The sequence below is a fragment of the Gigantopelta aegis genome, chromosome 1, assembly GCF_016097555.1.
Source record: "Gigantopelta aegis isolate Gae_Host chromosome 1, Gae_host_genome, whole genome shotgun sequence".
Lineage (NCBI taxonomy): Eukaryota > Metazoa > Mollusca > Gastropoda > Neomphalida > Peltospiridae > Gigantopelta > Gigantopelta aegis.
In genome coordinates, this window is record NC_054699.1 from 6951317 (window position 1) to 6973507 (window position 22191).

The following is a 22191-nucleotide window of genomic DNA, read 5'->3' on the forward strand; positions in this document are numbered from 1 at the left end:
AAGATCCCTTGCTGCCAATCGGAAGAGTAGCCCATGTAGTGGCGACAGCGGGTTTCCTCTCAAAATCTGTGTGGTCCTTAACCATATGTCTGACGCCATATAACCGTAAATAAAATGTGTTGAGTGCGTCGTTAAATAAAACACTTCTTTCTTTCTTTTGCTTCCTTCAGAAATTATGGTTAAGGACGACAGAGGAAAGCTGTTTCTTACAACCCATGGGCTACTGTATGTTACCATGTTTGTATCTAGTGGTAACTCGTACACATGCATGGAATATACCCGATATTCACATTTTGATACCGGTAATTGGAATTATCTTTTAACTGAAACACAAATATTCTATGGAATTAAGCAAACAAAACAAGAAGAAAAGAAGTAACCTTTATTTTCATAAGTTTACATAGTACAAAAACATTTGTAAAGATAACAATAAGAAAAAAACAACAAATGTAATCAACAATTTGGCTATAAAATTAGTTTTCATCCCCAAACCTAGATAATAATTTAAACTAAATTGTACACAATTACAGCACAGTGAAATCATTCATTCGCTAATGGATGTCAAACATTCAATAATTCTGTAAGAACTTTGACAAGAAACTTGCTATATTTTATCCTTTAGCAACAAGGGGCCTTTTAGCATTTTCTGACATACAGGACAGCACATACTACAACCTTTGATATACTAGCATTGATTGGGACAGAAAACCCAATGGGTTCGGCAAGGAGTTTGATCCAATGACCCAAACATTTCATGTGAATTCTATAGTGACCAAGCTAAATCCAACCCAGTAAACTGAGCTGCATTGCTGAAAAAATTACCTTTATAAACGTTTAATATTTTCAGCTTTTTAAAGATCACATTCAGATATTATATTTAAAAGTGTATCAGGGCACAATATTTCACGAGAACCGTTGTTCTGTTCATGTGTCGGTTATGCCACTTTAAAATCACGTGAACCGCCAATTGGTTACGTGTTGAAAAAATTTATTTCTAAAATTAAAAGTATCCTATCAGAAGTCAAATAGAAAATCATTGTTTGTTTTTTTAATACATTTGATGCACCAGTGTAGCACAGAACCATGGTTCAAGTGTTTTACGATTAGGTACATGTAGGTCTCAGGGCCGTAGCTAGGATTTTTTGTTTGGGGGGGGGGGGGGGGGGGGGGGGGGGGGGGGGGGGGGGGGGGGCAACTGAGTAGTTAATAGTCTAAAACTCCTTAAACAGTTAAGAAGAGAATTTTCTTTAAGTTTCTAAAATGTCGGTTACAAGAACTACATTCACGTAACCGACTGTTCGGTTACCTAAGTAAACCTAAGTAAAATTCACGTGAACCTACTTCCGGTTACCTAAGATTTTGAAATATTGTTCCCTGGTGTATTATATCCCAGTATAGATTAACTGATTAATAATCTAGGGGAATATTTCTGTTCGCAGCCCTCCATTTGTCAAAACTTCATTGCTGAAACTTTTGTTACCTTTATTAACTTTTAATATTTTCAGCTTTTTAAAGATCATTTCAGATTTTATATTTAAAAGAGTATTATATCCCAGCATAGATTAATAATCTATGGGAATATATCTGTCCATAGTCTTGTTTTGTCATTTTTACATGATCTATGAACCAACAGCCTTTGGCATGGTGACCATCGGTTGCTAGTATGCGAGTCCTACAATTAGATCATACCTTTATCAAAAACATGATTTGACAGATAATAAAATAACTTTTATTATAAATAAATGAATGAATTAAGTTAAAGAACATCCCAGAATGAAAAATATATTGTCTACTAATTGTCAAACAAAGTAAAATACATGTATACGGAAAATAACCCATAATAACCATTAAATGAAAGATACAGTTTTGGGAACACTATTGGGATAATACACAACTAACCTAGCACGCTATTCAAATCAAAAATGAAATCACAGATTTATTGACTAAAGGTTGTGGATATAATAAAATGTCATAGATATTAGTGTTGGAAATTGATTGGGATTTTATCATCGACTATAATCGTTTTTCACTACTACAGATCAACTTTCGATTACACAATCGGTTAAAATTATACAAACATATGAAGAATTTTAATTATAAGCACCAAACACCTATTGTCGTGTTCACCAGGACACACCCTACAAATTGCTAATTTTATCCGGGGGGAGGCACTGAGGGGCACACTCCTTTTTGGGGTAGAAGTCAAGGGAAAAAGACACCATCCCGTTCAAAAATCTCCCATCTTACCTGGTACCCCTCCCCCTTCACAAACTCCTTGATCAGCTGTTTAATACCTTTTCTCTTCATGTACTCATGAAAACAAACACCAACCCCAACATATTTACATCAATTTCATCATCTAAACAAGAGGAACAATTACAGTTAATGTATTCTCACACATTCGAGTATGGTGTTGTGTAATCCATAATCACACCGAACCAATCTATTTTTAATTGTAATCGATCATTGGAACATCACTAATAGATATATCTGTATCATACAAAAATTGTTATTACAGAAATATATTTGTAAAAATATAGATGTTGTGTCTGAAAAGAAATACTACTTAACAGGAAAATAAAATCAGTTTTACTGACTAAGCTTGATAATACAACAAAATGGCAAAGAAATATTCTTATCACAGAAATAGTGTAATTACAGAAGTATAAAAGTTACATTATATTAATATTTTGTCTCAAAAGAAACACTGTTTAACAGGAAAACAAAATCAGTTTTACTGAATAAAACTTGAGAATATAATAGAATGGTATATAAATATTGATATTATAGAAATACTTTATTAAAAAAAAAAAAAAGAAGAATATCTATAGTGTAACCAAAAAATGAAATACTTCTTAAAAGTAAATTGACATATTTAGGCAATCAAAGTCATATTATCGTGCGTACATTTTTTTCTTCTTCTGATTATTTTGCATCCATTCACAGTTGAAATCAGCATACAGTGCACAGTGTCTCTTACGAGTTCTTCTTTGGAACTTTAATGGTGATCTGCAAATGAAAATGTTTAATACTTGTAACAGTTATTATAAATTACATTTTCATAATGTATATGAAGCCATTAAATAATTACATGTGTACGTAAAGTGCAGGGGGGGGGGGGGGGGGTAATTTTAATAAGTGGAGGGAAAGTCTGTGAAGTGTTTCGTAATATTTTCAGATTTTTTTTTTTTTTCAAGTAAATGTAGCTAGTTATATCATCAAATTTTCTTAATTACAAAGGAAATAAAACAAAAATACAAACAAAAACACAATAATGTTGGTCAAATTATGTCACAATGACGGTGAGAATAAGGAAGGAAGGAAATGTTTTATTTAACGATGCACTCAACACATTTTATTTACGGTTATACAGCGTCCGACATATATGGTTAAGGACCACACAAATATTGAGAGAGGAAACCCGCTGTTGCCACTTCAAGGGCTACTCTTTTCGATTAGCAGCAAGGGATCTTTTATGTGCACCGTCACAGGATAGCACATACCATGGCCTTTGATGTACCAGTCGTGGTGCACTGTTTGGAGCGAGAAATAGCCCAATGGGCCCACCGGTGGGGATCAATCCCAAACCAACCATGCATCAAGCAAGCACTTTACCACTGGGCTACGTCTCGCCCCGTGAGAAAAAGGGGTTGAAAAGAGCGTTATATTATTTTAAAGAAACATACAAAGGTGGGAGGTGAAAACAAATCATAGATCTTACACCACAGATTGTTAAACAGCCAGTATCCAATCTTAAATATCTATGTGCTGATTCAAGTCTGAATTTGTGCATATAATAAATACAGATTTCTCTGAATATGACAATACTTTTTTTCCCCCTTTCTACAGACACTCGTTAACTACAGACTTTAATTAATGTTTGTTCATTACTGGTTCAGATTTATACAGGTTGCAAGCACGCCTGCAAGAATTTCAAAGCAATTTTTATAATATGAAAATAAAATCTGAGAAAAATATCACAAGACTGAAAGAATAACGTGATTTCTAGTTTTCAGAAAACAGTTACAATAAAGGATGACCACGAAAATTCCTCATTTGGCTGTTACATACAAGTATGTGGCAGGATCAGCAATCCTATATAGTATCCTGGACCCGGTAACACCAAGCATTGGTAACACTTATGTCAGACGTACACCACACATTATGTTTTATGTACGTCTGACGGAAGTGTTACGAGTTCTTTGTGTTACCGTGCCCTGGTCATGAAACATTACAAGTCTAGCTACTACCTTGGAAAATAACATGTGTATATAAATTTTGCATCATTTGTTTCCAATGTTGTTGTGAAATTTACATGTTGCATACACGAAGCAAGGTGTGTAAAAGCGTATATTTTGCAAAAGAACAATGTTGTAATATTAATCTAGTTTACGGTATGTGTAGATGTATAAAACTTACCGTTTTTATTTCTGTGTATTCTTTCAGTGCATATTCACCCCTAAAATGAAAAAAATGGAAAAACAATTTTGAAAAAAAAAAAAAAAAAAAATTCAAGTAACTAAGTTTTATCAAATTATATAATTAATTTGAGGTTTTGGGGTTTTTTGGTTAGTACAGCATATACTAGAGCTGCAACGATGTTTCATCAGCCTGATATGAACCGCGGTACAGTTTTACACGGTATTCTTTTCTTGTATCTTATTTGACAAACAAACAAACAAAACTAGCATTCTATTAACTACTGGGACTACTGGCTGTCATTCAAAACATCGAAAGTGTCCAAATAACCATGCATACCACTCGTCTGTTTATGCGGTTAACTTTAAGTTAGCGATGAAATTACATGCTTTGTAGCCTGGGAGATATTATAGAAGTCAATATAGGTGACCATCTAGTATGTGGAATGTTTGTCATTGTAATGTTGGGGGGTTTTTTTCACGATTTTTGTCTGGAGAAAACATGGGGAAATCTACCGGTAATTAAAGGTAGGTCCTAATAGAGTACAAAAATACTCCCTGGTGTTAGTTCAAGCTGTCCAACGTCCCAACAGTGTTATCCGTCATTAATTTTCCAGACACAGTACCGAATATTCGTATGTTATACAGTGGACTCTTGTCTAAACCGGACTCACTTTGTACCGTCGAAATAGTCCGGTTTACATACAGGACCAGTTTAGACAGAGTTCATCCAGAGTTATGGTTCTTGAATGATCGACAACTCGCGATCAACAATGACATTTCAACCCATGGCTGGTTGGGAAACACAGTCATACAAGCCAGACTTGCAATCGATTATTTCACAGACATAAAAAAATATACTTAAAAGGACATTCCTGAGTTTGCTGAGACTTTTTAATGATTGTAATTACATATCAAATATATTTTTCTACATAAAATATTAGTGGCTGCATATAAAACGTGTTTCTGGTCGTTCTAATATTTGTACTAGGTTACATTTCATTTTATTTCCTAAAACATTATTTATTTATTCGTACATGCGAAATTATTTGAATACAAAATCCAGATCTAATGGCCTACTGCAATAAGAGTAAACTTCACACGAGTGCGATTACATTTTGTATTTGATATTGCGATGGCGTCCTGATTACTTGGCAATTGACGATCACTGTTCAACTAATTAAGCAGCCCATCGTTCAGTTAAATCCCAATCCGGTGTAGACAGAGGTAATTAATGCATGAACGGTTCTTTCATTCTTGATTTTTTTATCCGGTGTCCGGAGTAGACAGAATACGGCTTAGGCAGAGATTTATACCTAAGAGATAAATGGTAGCTGGATGGGGCTTTAGAAATGGACTGGTTTACACAGAGATCCTTTCATTTATTATTTATTTCATTAAGTTAAATGTACACAATTGGATTTGTTTCCCTTCTGCCTTCATTAAAAAATCCATAAATATTAAATTTAAATAATATCAGATATATCGCAATACATACTAGAATACGTTTTTTTGTTTCGCAATATATCGCAATATGGTTTTGACCATATTGTTGCACCTCTAGCGTATACCACAACCTTTGACTTGCCAGTCATGGAGTACTGATTGGGATAGAAAAAACAATCTGAGAATGAGTGCACTGAGGTGGTTCGATCCTATGACGCAAGCACCAGGCGAGCATTCTACCGAGTTAGATCCCACCCCTGGATGTCACTAAAGTATTGCACATGAGGTGAATACAGGTTATCACTACAGTATTACACCTATGTGACTGATCTATCATTGACCTGTATCACAACCCTGCTACTGAGACGCACTCAACACATTTTGACTATGGTAACATGGTGTCGGACATATGGTTAAGGACCCCACAAATGAGAGAAGAAACCTGCTACCGTTATGCATTGGGTTACTTTTTCCACTTAGCAGCAAGGAATCCTTTATAATATGCACAATCTCACAGACAGGATAGTACATACCACAGCCTTTGTTATACCAGTTGTGGAGCACTGGCTGGAACGAGAAATACATGTATCCCAATGGGCCCACCAACTGACCGACAGTGCATCAAGATAGCACTTTACCACTGGGCTATGTCCCACCCTCTATTTTCACTACAGTATTACACCTATGTGACTGCTCTATCGCTGAATGTTATCACACTCCCTGCTGCTGTATGTCACAATGGTTTTACTCCTGATGTGACTGCCCTACCACTGAATGTTATCACACTCCCTGCTGCTGTATGTCACAATGGTTTTACTCCTGATGTGACTGCTCTATCACTGAATGTTATCACACTCCCTGCTGCTGTATGTCACAATCCCTTACTGCTGATGTGACTGCTCTATCACTGAATGTTATCACACTCCCTGCTGCTGTATGTCACAATGGTTTTACTCCTGATGTGACTGTATGTCACAATGGTTTTACTCCTGATGTGACTGCTCTATCACTGAATGTTATCACACTCCCTGCTGCTGTATGTCTGATGTGACTGAACTGAATGTTATCACACTCCCTGCTGCTGTATGTCACAATGGGTTTACTCCTGATGTGACTGCTCTATCACTGAATGTTATCACACTCCCTGCTGCTGTATGTCACAATGGTTTTACTCCTGATGTGACTGCTCTATCACTAAACTAAATTCTGTCTGTACATTTCATTTCAACTTATTTTTGTGCTTATATCCAATTACGGTTCAAGCACTCTGTCTTGGGCAAACACACCTCAGCTATCTGGGCTGTCTGTCCAGGACAGTGGGTTAGCTGTTAGTTGGTTAGTGGTTAGTCAGCTATTGGATTATGGATCTGTAAGGAGTCTAACGTACGTACACTTCTCTTCCGTGGCCCGACTGCTTGAAGCCTCCAAATGGAGTCTGAGGAGTTACAATGTCGTAACAGTTAATCCTGCAAAAACAAAACACATTTTGAAAGAAAGAAAGACATATTTTATTTAACAACGCACTCAACACTTTTTATGTACGGTTATATGGCGTCAGACATATGGTTAAGGACCACACAGATTTTGAGAGGAAACCCGCTGTCACCACTACATGGGCTACTCTTTCCGATTAGCAGCAAGAGATCTTTTATTTGCGCTTCCCACAGGCAGGATAGCACAAACCATGGCCTTTGTTGAACCAGTTATGGATCACTGGTCGGTGCAAGTGGTTTACACCTACCCATTGAGCCTTGCAGAGCACTCACTCAGGGTTTGGAGTCGGTAGCTGGATTAAAAATCCCATGCCTCGACTCGGATCCGAACCCAGTACCTACCAGCCTGTTAGACCGATGGCCTAACCACGCCACCGAGGCCAGTCAAAACACATTTTGAATAACCAGACTGAAAAAGTAAAGTTTGTTTTGTTTAACCACATCACTAGAGCACATTGATTAATTAATCATCAGCTATTGGATGTAAAACATTTGGTAATTTAGACATACAGACTTAGAGATGAAACCCGCTACATTTTTCCATTAGCAGCAAGGAATCTTTTATATGCACCACCCCACAGACAGGATTGCACATACCACTGTCTTTGATATACCAGTCGTGGTACACTGGCTGGAACTGAGGTAAAAGGAGAAAAATGGAAAAGCAAACGAAAGGAAGCATGCATGCCTCTAAAACCTGTCATAACAATAGTTTTGTTTGCACCTTGCTCACACAAATCTAGTTCTGTGTAAACCACGTTTCATACATCAACTAACCCAGACCGTTGTTCTGTTCACGTGTAGGTTACGCAACTTTATAATCATGAGAACCGCCAATCAGTTACTTGGTGAACAATTACATTCTAGAATTAAAAGTACCATACAAGAGCATGTTTTTTATTTTTTATTTAAAGACGCACTCAACACATTTTATTTACAGTTATATGGCGTCAGACATATGGTTAAGGACCACACAGATATTGAGATATGAAACCCACTGTCGCCACTTCATGGGCGACTCTTTTCGATTAGCAGCAAGGGATTGTTTATATGCACCATCTCACAGATAGGGTAATACATACCACGGCCTTTGATATGCCAGTCATGGTGCACTGGCTGCAATGAGAAAACAGCCCACCGACGGGATCAATCCTAGATATAAGAGCAATTAAAGTGAAAATCAGTTTATGTTTTTAAATTCATTTGAACCACCAATGTATCACAAAACCATAGTTCAAGTGTTTTAGGATTAGGTAGGCCTAACTCATCGGTTATGAGAACTACATGTATATTCACGTAACCGAACAATCGGTTACCTATTAGTAAGTAAATCTCACGTGAACTGACTTCCGATTACCTAAGATTTTGAAATATTGTCCCTTGTAAAATTATAGTGTTTTGGCATTCAACAAAGAAAAGCATTATAAAAATGGAATGTGACCGTCTAATATGTACGGATGTTGGCGGTTTAGTAGTTATTAAACCAATAGACTTGGGACTCGTCATGTAGGCCTCTCGGAATTGACTACCCAAAGCGAGTTAACAGGTCAATGGATTGGTGTTAGGACACTACAACGACTTCAGTCTCAATAAACGTTAAAGTTTGTTTTGTTTAACGACACCACTAGAGCACATTGATTTATTTTTTGATTATTATAAATTTTTTTTTTTTTTTTTTAATCCCACTGCCCCCTTTCCTTTCTCTCCTTTGAATTCCATCTCAAATCTTCCCCATCTGGCAACTCCTATCTTTAAACTTCTTTCGCTGTCCACCTCCACATCCCAGTCCTTGTCTCTCCAACTGTGACAGGTGCTTGTCTCTTGTGGCTATCTGTGCCACACACCTGCCATTCCCCCATCAGCTTTTTAGCTGTGGGCTTAGTCTGATTTATTGATCATCAGCTAATGGAAGAAGAAGTTTGTTTTGTTTAACGACACCACTAGAGCACATTGATTTATTAATCATTGGCTATTGGATGTCAAGCATTTGGTAATTCTGACACGTTGTCGTCAGAGGAAACCCGCTACATTTTTCCTAATGCAGCAAGGGATCTTTTATATTCACTTTCCCACAGACAGGAAAGCACATACCACAGCCTTTGATCAGTTGTGGTGCACTGGTTGGAAAGAGAAAAAAACCTAATCAGTTTAATGGATCCACCGAGGTGGTTCGATCCTGCGATGCAAGCACCTCAGGTGAGCTCTCTACTGACTAAGTGAGATCCTGCCCCCATAGGAGTTGTAAGGCAATTACATAACATTCAGTCTCACTAATAACTAATCCTCCGTCCTAGGCCCATATTTTTTAGCCATCTTAGCGCTACGAAATCATAAAACCATCACAGGTTGTGACGTCACTACAGCACACATCACTGTGACGTCATAGCTTACGATGGTTTTACGATTTCATAGGCTAAGATTGCTTTACAAATATGGGCCCTGGACAGACAGCCCAGATAGTTGAATAACAGAATGCTTGAACATTAAGGGAAGAATGCCTACTGACCACACACTGCCGGCCTGCACTCTCTGAGCAAACGTCATGGCCTTATCGATGTCGCTGGTGATCACCCCGGCGGCCAGTCCATACGACGTGTTGTTGGCTCTCTCTACCACTTCATCCATGTCCTTGAACTTGATAATACTCTGCACAGGCCCAAAGATCTGAAATATAAAAACAATTACGGAGAAATGTTTTATAAAAAAAAATTCCCATTTATAACGAGTTCAAAGTTCAAGCATGCTGTCCAAGCCCTGTGTCTGTCTGCAGAGTTCGAGATAAGAAATTTTGGGCAGTATCCCAGTTGGATACTAACATTTTAAAATCTGGTATCCCACGTGAAAATTTAATATCCCATTTAAATGATATTCATAAATAGCATCGTAACAAACTTGGACAACACTGTTCTCGTTCCCAATCTATTGCTATGCTGCAATCGAAATCGTGGAATTTGTGAAATTCGTAATCAAACGGAATTGGCTAAAAGAATTGCTGCATCTATTTTTAAGTAATACTGACATAAATTAATATTTAGCAGTAATCTATTAGTGTTTCTGACATTACTAATGATAAACCTACCTGTAGCAATTTTCTGCAGATGTGGAATCAAAAAATATTTGAAGGGAGGAAACATCCAACAAAAACAATATTGACTAAGCAGTTCCCAGTCTATTGCTACGCTGCTATTGCTCCAGTGTTGCATTAGACTGGGTTCGAGTTGGGGGAGATATTGTTACGGCATAGTGCTCATTAGACTGGGTACAAGTTCGAAAATACTGTTAATAAAAACACAGGATTGAAAAAAAAAAATCCCCACCTTATATGGTATCCCTGTGGGATACTGGGTTATTGAAGTCTGGTATCCAAAATTAAATTCTGGTATCCCCGGGATATCGGGATACCGTTAATCTCGAACACTGGTCTGTGCTTTAAAAAAACCATGTTTAAAGTCTTGGCTGTTTTAAAGTCTTGGCTTTAGTCTGTAATAATGTAGTGAGACTTTACTGTTCTTTCAACTCATACAAGTTGCATGTGTGTGACATTACTAGAGATTTTAGTCTAGACTTAAGTTTTATAAGCACGGGTCCTGGTCATACATTTCAATGACAAAAAGAAAGGAATGTATGTTTAATAACACTTCAACACAATTTAAACTATGGCTACTGGCTATTTTGTGTCTAACATAATGCTTTTTTGACACAAAAAGTAAAGTTTGTTTTATTTAACGACGCCACTAGAGCACACTGATTTTTTATCTTATCATCGGCTATTGGACGTCAAACATATGGTCATTCTGACAATGTTTTTTAGAGGAAACCCGCTGTCGCCACATAGGCTACTCTCTTATGACAGGCAGCAAGGGATCTTTTATTTGCGCTTCCCACAGGCAGGATAGCACAAACCATAGCCTTTGTTGAACCAGTTATGGATCACTGGTCAGTGCAAGTGGTTTACACCTACCCATTGAGCCTTGCCGAGCACTCACTCAGGGTTTGGAGTCGGTATTTGGATTAAAAATTCCATGCCTCACCCAGTACCTACCAGCCTGTAGACTGATGGCCTAACCACGACGCCACCGAGGCCGGTCTGTTTTAACACTTCAGATAGGGAGAGAGAGCATGACACAGAGAGGAGGGAGGGGGAGAGGGGGAGCAAGAGAGAGAGAGAGAGAGAGAGAGAGAGAGAGAGAGAGAGAGAGAGAGAGAGAGAGAGAGAGAGAGAGAGAGAGAGAGAGAGTGAGAGAGAGAGAGGGAGGGAAGGAAGGAAGGAAGGAAGGAAGGAAGGAAGGAAGGAAGGAAATGGCTTATTTAACAACGCACTCAACACATTTTATTTACGGTTACATGGCGTTGGAAATATGATTAAGGACCACAGATATTGAGGGAGGAAACCTGCTGTCGCCACTTCAAGGGCTACAGTTTTCGATTAGCAGCAAGGGATTTTTATATGCATCACCATATAGACAGGATAGAACATACCACGGCCGTTGATGTACCAGTCGTGGTGCAATGGCTGGAGCGAGACAGAGACAGAGACACAGAGATACAGAGAGATAGAGAGCGACAGAGAGACAGAGAGAGAGAGACACACACACACACACAGAGACAGAGAGGAGAGACAGACAGAGGAGAGACAGAGAGAGAGGAGAGACAGAGAGAAGGAAACAACTGCTGCCACACAGGTCAATGCCATCAAGAAAGCAAGAAGGGATCTTTTATATACATGTTTTCATAGACAGGACAGTACATACCACAGTCTTTGATGTACCAGTTATGGGGCACCGGTTAATACATAAAACAAAATCCCAACCTCCATAAAGGTTGACTGATCCTGCAACATATCGCTAATGTTCTACCACCCACCCAGCCCTTATACAGTTTTAAGTACATTTTATCATATCCCACTGCAGGGCTTGAAATTATTGACGGCACCGACAGCAATTGCCATAGTTGAATTACGACTTGCCGTCAGTCAGGGGCATCACTGATGGCACTTTTTTGCCAACAAATAAAAATTATTGCCATTGGTAGAAGGGACTATGTTTGGTTTTTATATATTTCTTGCAAAAGTTACTGTAGGAAGCCTTAAAATTGCCGTTGGTGAGCATTTTAGCTATGGTAAAAACATTTTAAAACTGCCTCAAGTGAAAAATGCTTAAAGGGACATTCTTGAGTTTGCTGCAATTTTTAGGATGTTATCGACAAACAGAGACTTTTTAATGATAGTAATTACATATTAAATACATTTTTCTGCATAAAATATCGTGGCTGTATATTAAACGTGTTTCTGATTGTTCTAATATTTGTACTAGGTTAAATTTCATTTTATTTCCTAAAATATTTTTTTTCATACATACAAAATTATTTGAAGACAAATTCTAATTTACATGTGGGCTTCAAGACAAATTCTAATTTACATGTGGGCTTCTTACAAATATTAAGACCAGAAACACATTGAATATACGGACACTGATATTCTAAACAAGAAAATATATTTAATATGTAACTTATATCGTAGAAATATTTTATTAGTTGGAAACATCTCACAATCCCTTTAAGTTCCCAGCCGTGCACTGTAATGATACAGTTCCATTCCTTACCTCCTCCCTGGCTATTCTCATGTTGTCAGTGACGTTCGAAAATACTGTCGGCTGAATGAAGTAGCCCTTCTCCCCAACTCGTGCTCCACCAAACTCCAGCTTAGCTCCCTCTTTCTTACCGCTCTCGATCAAACCGAGAATCTTCTCAAACTGAGCCTCATCAATCTGAAACAGAAAGTTAGAGTTTGTTTGGTTTAACAACACCACTAGAGCACATTGATTTATTAATCTTTGGTTACTGGATGTCAAATATTTTGTTAACGTGACATGTATATGTAGTCAAGAGAAAATCAATTACATACAGGGGTTTCCTCAGAGGCATATGGCGTAGGGGGCCACTACACCTTAGGTGTGTAAGTAAGCGCTTTGGCATCATGTAAGGGCCTTTAATCAATTGGCTCTATGCTTTAATTGGCTACGTGTGACAATCAACTGTTGGTTGTAACAACTTTTAAAACTTTACAGTACACAGGTATTCATACTTGTCCTACATACCTAATTAGGTGCAAGGCCCTCAGCACCCTTTCGTTTAACAACAGTTGATTGCTAATTGTTATAGAAAACCAAGCTGGCACTGAAAATGTAAGCGCTTTAAAAACATCCTGGGGAAAGGTCCGACACATTTCCACTGGCAGCAAGGGATCTTTTGTACTTTATTTCCCATAAACAGACAATGATATTCCAGTCATGAGGCATACGTTGGAGAATGGATCCACCAAGGTGAACCAATCGTACAACCCAAGCACCTCAACCCTGTGATGTGATACTGAACAAAATATTCTTCATAGTGGCCCAAATTGGAGTTTACCTCCAAATAATTTAATATGTACACACACATTTAAATTCCTGAAAGATCATGAAGTTTGTGCCAGTACAAAAATTAGGAAGATCAGAAACACACTAAACAAACACTGATGTTTTGAAAAAAAAAAAAAATGCATCTAAATGAAATTAGTTGGTATGATATATGGATTATTTGCTTAAAGGTCAACTTTTTCATTCATTCATTCCAACTTATTTCATGCTTGTATGTATATTCAATTACAGTTCAAGCACGCTGTTCTTGGCACACATCTCAGGTATCTGGGCTGTCTTTCCAGAACAATGGTTAGTTGTTACTAGTTAGTGAGAGAGAAGTCGGTGTAGTGGCCATACACCTACCCATTGATCCGTCAAACTCGCTCTGTGTAGGAACTGGTACCGGAAGGCTAACCCAGTACCTACCAGTCTTATGACCGATGGCTTAACCTGTCGAGGCCGGTAAATGTTTTAATAAAATTATTATTTTAGGTTTACCTGTGGCCCCTGTTGTGTCATGGCATCGTACGGATCTCCCACTTGACGCATTTCACTCATGGTTCGAGCTTTCTCCACAAACTGATCATAGATGCTGTCCTGTACAAACGTCCTTGACCCAGCACAGCAGTTCTGTCCATGGTTGTTCATGATTGCACCGTGTGCCCACATTGCGGCCATGTCCACTGAAAACAACAAAGCAAAGGTAGGGTTTGTTTTAACAACACACAAGTATATTGGTAAATCAGCTGTTACTAGGGCCGACTTCAGATAGACCAAGCAGAAAAACGTTTGCTAGTCTAGACTGTTTTATATACTTCACGTTAAACGAAATGACCACATCAAGAACCAATCAAATAGTTTGCGAACGTTAGCATCTCTCACTGTCGCTGAACATAGGGCTCACATCAGAGACATGTTCTGGAGAGCAAGTCATCACTAGACTGGTGTTTATGCCCAGCATTAGATGAATTTGATGTGATACAAGATGATGGTACCAGTCAAATTGTTCTTGAGTGCTCAGCAATACTGAATATGCCACTGGCCCACCGACTAGGGCCTCCACGAGTCCAAAATATTGGACTCGGGTACTCGAATGTCAAACTCGACCCGGACCCGAGTACCCGACACTTACACCAGATGATGATGAGATTAAGGAATAAAGTAAACAAACATTATGCATCTTAATTCTCATGTCATTGTATTGCATTTAGAAGGATGGACGGCCAGTTTAAAAAGAGAAACTAGCACATGATTATATAATTATTGTGTAATTTATATCGTTGATTATCTACTGCTGAAATTATTGTCCTACATTGTCCATTGTATTATAGTTGATCATTGTATTCCACCTTGTACGGGTACTCGAGTCCGTGCCCGAGTACCTGAGTACTCGTGGAGACCCTACCACCGACAACGATCGATCCTAGATGGACTGTGCATGAGGAGAGCATTTTATCACTGGGCTATGTCTCAACCCATTTTAGAGACGTGCTGTTTTATGCAGGATTGTATGACAGAGTCCCATGGCTGATTGTATGACGGAGTCCCATGGCTGATTGTATGATGGAGTCCCATGGCTGATTGTATGACGGAGTCCCATGGTTGATTGTATGACGGAGTCCAATGGCTGATTGTATGACGGAGTCCCATGGCTGATTGTATGACGGAGTCCCATGGCTGATTGTATGACGGAGTCCCATGGCTGATTGTATGACGGAGTCCCATGGCTGATTGCATGACGGAGTCCCATGGCTGATTGCACGACGGAGTCCCATGGCTGATTGCACGACGGAGTCCCATGGCTGATTGTATGACGGAGTCCCATGGCTGATTGTATGACGGAGTCCCATGGCTGATTGTATGACGGAGTCCCATGGTTTATTGTATGATGGAGTCCCATGGCTGATTGTATGACGGAGTCCCATGGCTGATTGCATGACGGAGTCCCATGGCTGATTGTATGACGGAGTCCCATGGTTTATTGTATGACGGAGTCCCATGGCTGATTGTATGACGGAGTCCCATGGTTTATTGTATGACGGAGTCCCATGGCTGATTGTATGACGGAGTCCCATGGCTGATTGTATGACGGAGTCCCATGGCTGATTGTATGACGGAGTCCCATGGCTGATTGTATGACGGAGTCCCATGGTTTATTGTATGACGGAGTCCCATGGCTGATTGTATGACGGAGTCCCATGGTTTATTGTATGACAGAGTCCCATGGCTGATTGTATGACGGAGTCCCATGGCTGATTGTATGACGGAGTCCCATGGCTGATTGTATGACGGAGTCCCATGGCTGATTGTATGACAGAGTCCCATGGCTGATTGTATGACGGAGTCCCATGGCTGATATGATTGGGAAAATTAGCACAAATAAATCATATTTGTGATTTTTTCCAGGCCACTGAATGATGTAGTACACATTGATTTATTAAAACACACATAATTAAATAATATATATTGGGAATTTTTAGCATAGAAATTGGGAATTTTCAGTGTCACTTTCTTTTGGGAAGAGGCCTATGTTCGGACCCACAGATAAATCCCTGAGATGAGCCTTCTAACTATACACAGGGCTTCTAGAATATGGTAGCCCAACTCCCATGGCTAGTGATATTCAATGTTAGCCTAGTAAATAACTACTATTGCCATGCCTGACGGCTAGTGAATTTTTTATTTTATTTTGTAAATATGAATATCCTGCCCCCACCCCACCCACAATGTTAGTGTTTTTAAGCTCTTGCTCCCTCTATAGGTGACATTATTTCTATTAGTAAAATTGTATTAACTAAAGTAGGGCTAGTGAATTTTTAATTGTGGCTAGTAAATTAAAAAACCCACTGATCCCATGGCTAGTGGATTTTATTAAAATTCTAGAAACCCTGCTATACAACTGCATTCCACAGAGATAATCGCAGGGCTGTTTGAAAGCACAAACTGTGGTACTTACAGTCACAATCGGCAAAGATAACGAGTGGACTCTTCCCTCCGAGTTCCAGGCTGACCCGCTTCAAATTGCTCCTCCCTGCAGCCTGCATGATCAGTTTACCAACCTGCAGAGGCACACAACACAACAAAAAGTTTGTTTTTGTTTAATGACATCACTAGAGCATATTGATTAATTAATCGTCGGCTACTGTATGTCAAACATTTTGTAATTCTGACTCGTAGTCATCAGAGGAAACCATCTACCTCTTTCCATCAGCAGCTAGGGATCTTTTATATGCACTTTCCCACAGACAGGTCAGTACATACCACGGCCTTTGACCAATTGTGGCTAACTGGTTAGAACGAGAAAAAACACAATCAGCTGAATGGATCCATTGAGGTGATTCAATCAGGGTGCACTCAACTGATTGAACTAAATCCCGTTCCCAGAGCACTCAACCGACTGAACTAAATCCCGTCCCCAGAGCACTCAACCGATTGAACTAAATCCCGTTCCCAGAGCACTCAACCGATTCAACTAAATCCCGTTCCCAGAGCACTCAACCGATTGAACTAAATCCCGACCCCAGAGCACTCAACCGATTGAACTAAATCCCGTTCCCAGAGCACTCAACCGATTGAACTAAATCCCGTTCCCAGAGCACTCAACCGATTGAACTAAATCCCGTTCCCATAGCACTCAACCGACTGAACTAAATCCCGTCCCCAGAGCACTCAACCGATTGAACTAAATCCTGGCCCCGGAACACTCAACCGACTGAACTAAATCCCGGCCCCAGAACACTCAACCGATTGAACTAAATCCCGGCCCCAGAACACTCAACTGATTGAACTAAATCCCGGCCCCAGAACACTCAACTGATTAACTAAATCCCTGCCCCAGAACACTCAACGGATTGAACTAAACCCCTGCCCCAGAACACTCAACCGATTGAATGAAATCCCAGCCCCAAAACACAATGAACTCTGTTGGTAAGCAGGCATCACAGCCAGCTTTTCCACAATTTTGTGTTGCAAGTAAAAATTAAAAGAACTGCTTGGAATATTAATATTTAACATACACAATTAAATAATAAAAAAAAAAAAGAATTTCGAGAGTATTGCTACAGCAACACATGTCCACTACAGTCAAGCTTGATGTGTAACAGTACATGATAAAGCAATATAAATATTTTAACTCAATATCTGGAGGCATTTTGAAAAACATGTCTGGAAACTATGTGGGACAGATGGACAGACAGACAGAATAGAATAGAATAAAATAGAATAGATGTTTATCGACACCCCAGCACGAAAAAGACATTGGCTATTGGGTGTCAAACTATGGTAAAATGAATGAAAGAACAAAAGACAGACAGACACGAAACCTATAGTCTCCTCCAGTTGGACCGGTAAGGGACTGATAACCAAACACGCACAAGGGTTTGTGTGACCCAGTTGACGGGAAGCTCACCTCTGTGGACCCAGTGAAGGCGATCTTGTCCACGTCCATGTGTTCACTCAGAGCTGCCCCTGCTGTCGGACCATAACCAGGGACGATGTTGACCACTCCAGGAGGAAACCCAGCCTAGGATGACAACCACATTGACAATAGTCATACAGAATATAGTGACTCATACACATACAGATTATTATACGAGCTTGTGTGTCGCGCTGATTACACAAAACGAGTGTCAGGATTATTGTATTACCCGAACCAGAATCCTGACACAAGTTTCATAAAATCAGTACGATTCACACACGAGTGTAATAATTTCTTTATTATCCACATTATCCAAAATATTATTTTCGTGAATAACAAGATAGGACCATGTCAAAACATTTCAAACATAACTAAAAAGAGACAACGAAAATAAAATACGTCATTTTCCGAAATGATGTCATTTTGATAAGCTTTTACAATGGGGAAGCCGCATTAAGTTATGACGTCGCTTAACAAAATTATATCATTCGTTGTGGACGTGAAATCATTATGACACATGTGGGTCATGCTGGTTGTATTTCCTCGATTAATATCTTGAACTATGTGGACAATAAATAGAGGTTATCAGTGCTCAATTTTAAGGATTTTGGTTGCTTGCCCGGAGGGCAAGTATGGGTTCACATTGAGGTTGCCCCTCCAAAAATTTGGTTGCCTTGATTTCATCCGTGTTTTGAAACTAGAGTTATATTTATATTCCAATAAAACAGTAACCAACAGGTTTGGAATTAATATGTTGTCAATGTAAAATGTAATATGTACTGTCTGACAATAAAATACATTACTTTTTAATAATGTTTTTAAATGTTTGAAGTTATACACATGTACACATAGGGCCTAACTGCTTAAGATTGTTGTGATTTGGCGACACATCAGCTATTTTCTAATTGAATGCACTCTATGTTCCAATCGAATGCACTCTATGTTCCAATTGAATGCACTGGGATGTTTACTATTCAGAACACTTCAGCTGATTACGATTTTTCCTGATGTCTCACAGAATCGGCCGAGGAGTTCCGAGTGGCAAACAAACACACGTGATTTCGACTGATGCTTTAGTAGAGGGGATGATTTTCCGTTTCAGATTTTGCCACATTCCGTTTCAGATTTTTGCAAATTCCATGTGGGTTTTTTCCTTTTTGTGTGTTAATTAATGTCATGTTTTATTATTATAAACTATATCCATTTGTGTTTTATTGTTCCAGCTTTGAGCTTGTTGGCTATTGCTATTTTTTAAATATCTGTAAACATTTTTGTTGACACAAACTTAAAAAAAGAAGAAGTTAAGTAATGTTTACTTGCCACTAATAAAGACTAAAAAAGTGATGTACCATATTTTCTGGCCTATTACACGTATTGGTGTATAAACCGCACCACTTGGTTTTAGACAAAGTTTTGACCTTCGTCCGTACATAAGCCGCAGTTAAAACAAAGTTACAAAGTTAATTACTGTTAATTATTGTTTGTATTTAATAATAATAAAGAGATCCATTCTCCCTTAAATTCAAACAATACACAATTGTTGATTGTCTGGCTTTCAGTTTCATTTCATTTAATGGATTATGGTTAAGATTCATAAACAAAACACACATTTGACAAACCCCGCTATTTTCATGAAAATATTAACAAGAACTTGGTAATGCATTGTTTGTAATCTTACATTAGTTGCCAAAATTATATAAATAAATAAATACATGATAACATTTTATTTGGTCCAGTATGATTACAAAACGTGAACCAAAAAAAAAAAGTGCACAAGTAAGAATTACTAGTAACCACTCGATTACACATGTATGTTTCTCTGTAAGCTAACTAGCGTGCTGTGTGCACAAATTACATATTCAAACGTGGTCGGGTCAAGCTGGATATAGGCCAGCGGTAGTGAACCGACACTAAGCACTGTTCTGTCGATCGTTTACAGTTTCGACATTGTTTTATAACTTTTAAATGAAGGCCTTTAAAAATGAAGGCCTTTAAAAAATTTTTTTTTAAAAAAACCCCCACCCAACTCTTAATCTTTTAATCTTAAAACTACCAAAAAGATTGATAATGGTGTTTGAACCAAAAATACAACGTTTGAAGGTTTTGTGTTTTTTTTTAAATCGCGAATTGCGTTTCAGTTACTAAATTCTGTGATTCCGTCCGTGTTTTTCGTGATCGCGGAAAATCATCCCCTCTACTTTAGATAATGACAGTTTAAAAGCGATTGTGGGCAAGGAAACTGCACATTATTTTGCGACACAACTCACCTTTTGGTGTTTAAACAAGTCAGTCATCCGACGGACAACTAGTATCATAGAATTAAGTTGCCCAACTGAATATTAGGTCGTCACAGACGACCGGACGACCGTAAAAATTGAGCGCTGGTTATTACCAGAGTTTTTTTCACTATTGTCAATATCATATATTAGGAATAAAAATTGTATTATGCGAGCCGCTGGCAAGCATAATACATTATTTTTATTCCTAATATATGATATTGACGATAACGAAAATACACAAGGGTAATAATCTCTTTATCATATAAGCTCAAGCTTAATATGTGTTTTTTGTAAACTGTACACGCAACTTTAATTCCAGTCCGCCATTACTAGATATTCAAATGACGTAAGAATATGTGGCGTGGTGTATTTTTGAATGGAAATGACGTCAAACTCGAATGACGTCATTTTGGATGTCCTTACATCAAAATAAAGTTCATCTTCATAAATCATGGCTAATATTTCGTTCCTCGTATTCAGCCTTGATACATGTAGTCAAGATTACTGATATCCACTACTAGCGCCCTCTATTGGAAGAAAATTTGTAACACCGATTATGTCCCTTACACAATGACATCGCTGACCACTCACAGCATCGGTAACATGTGACAATCTTGAAAGCAATATCAAAAATTAACCGCCGGATGCTGACGCTGCCATCTTTGTTTACAATAACAAGGGAATCTATAAGGAGCGTTGCGATTCGTTGCAATCAGATCTCATCGCATCCAATGAAATTTAAGCATTTTGTGGCACGATTTCTTGACGACATGTATCAAGGCTGAATACGAGGAACGAATATTAGCCTTGATTTATGAAGATGAATAAAGTTATGCCTAACGTTTTTTGTTTTCTGAACGCTGGACAGCTTTCAGTGTCAAATTGCCATTGAAATGTTTTTATTTGATGACTATGAATGCATACGTCAATCATGGAGTGTCACCCAAGTATGTTTGCTTAAATGTCAATAAACCTAGTGCCGAGACCTCGACTAATTTACATCTAATTTGCAAAGTTATCAAATTCTTAAAGTATGTGATCTGAAAAATATCACATACTTTGATTGCACTGAAAATGTAAGATATTATATGATAAATATAATTATTACATGTCTTGTTAACAGCTCCTGCTATTGACCATGGTAAATGGCTATGCCGTCACGTTTTTTAATTCTTCACAGCACATTTTGTTTTAGCTGTGGACTATATTCGGATTTATTTTCCATGGCATGCTTTTTGCTATGGATAGTTTCTTATCTTAATGGGTTGTGTGCCTTATGCAGTTTTTACTTTATCTATTGATTAAGTAATTAGCCTTTCATATAACCACATTTATGATAAGCAAAAAGAAAGAAAAAAGAAAAGTAAAAGATAATATATCATTTACAGCCTCAGTATTAACAAAATTAAGGTTTGCACATTATAAGTATTATACATTGACTGTATGTAACTCTTTCTTTACCATTCTCCACTGTCTACAGTCAAGATTCATTTTATTTAAATCTCAAAATGTTGCAGAGCTTTTGAAAAGAAATACTGTAGGAGATAGTGTATCATATAAAATGTCATATATAAATGGCTTATTATATACAGTTGTTATCGTCCAACATGAGCTATTGCTTGTGCTCACGCAAAATGATTTCTACATGGGTGAAAAACTACCCGCCTCATCAAATATTGATATCACAAATATAATTTCCTCAAAATTGCTGTGAATTTGATGAGAGCAATTACTGCTTTC

The 22191-nt window shown here is 38.2% G+C and overlaps 1 protein-coding gene across 2 annotated transcripts in view; it reads right to left on the reverse strand.

Annotated features, from left to right (window-relative positions):
- Positions 1-368: 368 nt before the first annotated feature.
- Positions 369-22191, reverse strand: part of LOC121370067 (retinal dehydrogenase 1-like) — a 35424-nt gene continuing 13601 nt past the window's right edge. Inside the window, exons 7-14 of one of the 2 annotated variants that reach the window (XM_041495179.1) lie at positions 18164-18277; positions 16712-16814; positions 14254-14438; positions 12958-13122; positions 9864-10021; positions 7252-7330; positions 4420-4459; positions 369-3009 (exon numbers count right to left, since the gene is read on the reverse strand). In XM_041495179.1, the coding sequence (XP_041351113.1) occupies positions 4454-4459; positions 7252-7330; positions 9864-10021; positions 12958-13122; positions 14254-14438; positions 16712-16814; positions 18164-18277 (810 nt within the window). In that variant the 3' untranslated portion in view covers positions 369-3009; positions 4420-4453. The remainder of the gene's footprint in view (positions 3010-4419; positions 4460-7251; positions 7331-9863; positions 10022-12957; positions 13123-14253; positions 14439-16711; positions 16815-18163; positions 18278-22191) is intronic. The other variant, XM_041495171.1, reaches the window with a different exon arrangement.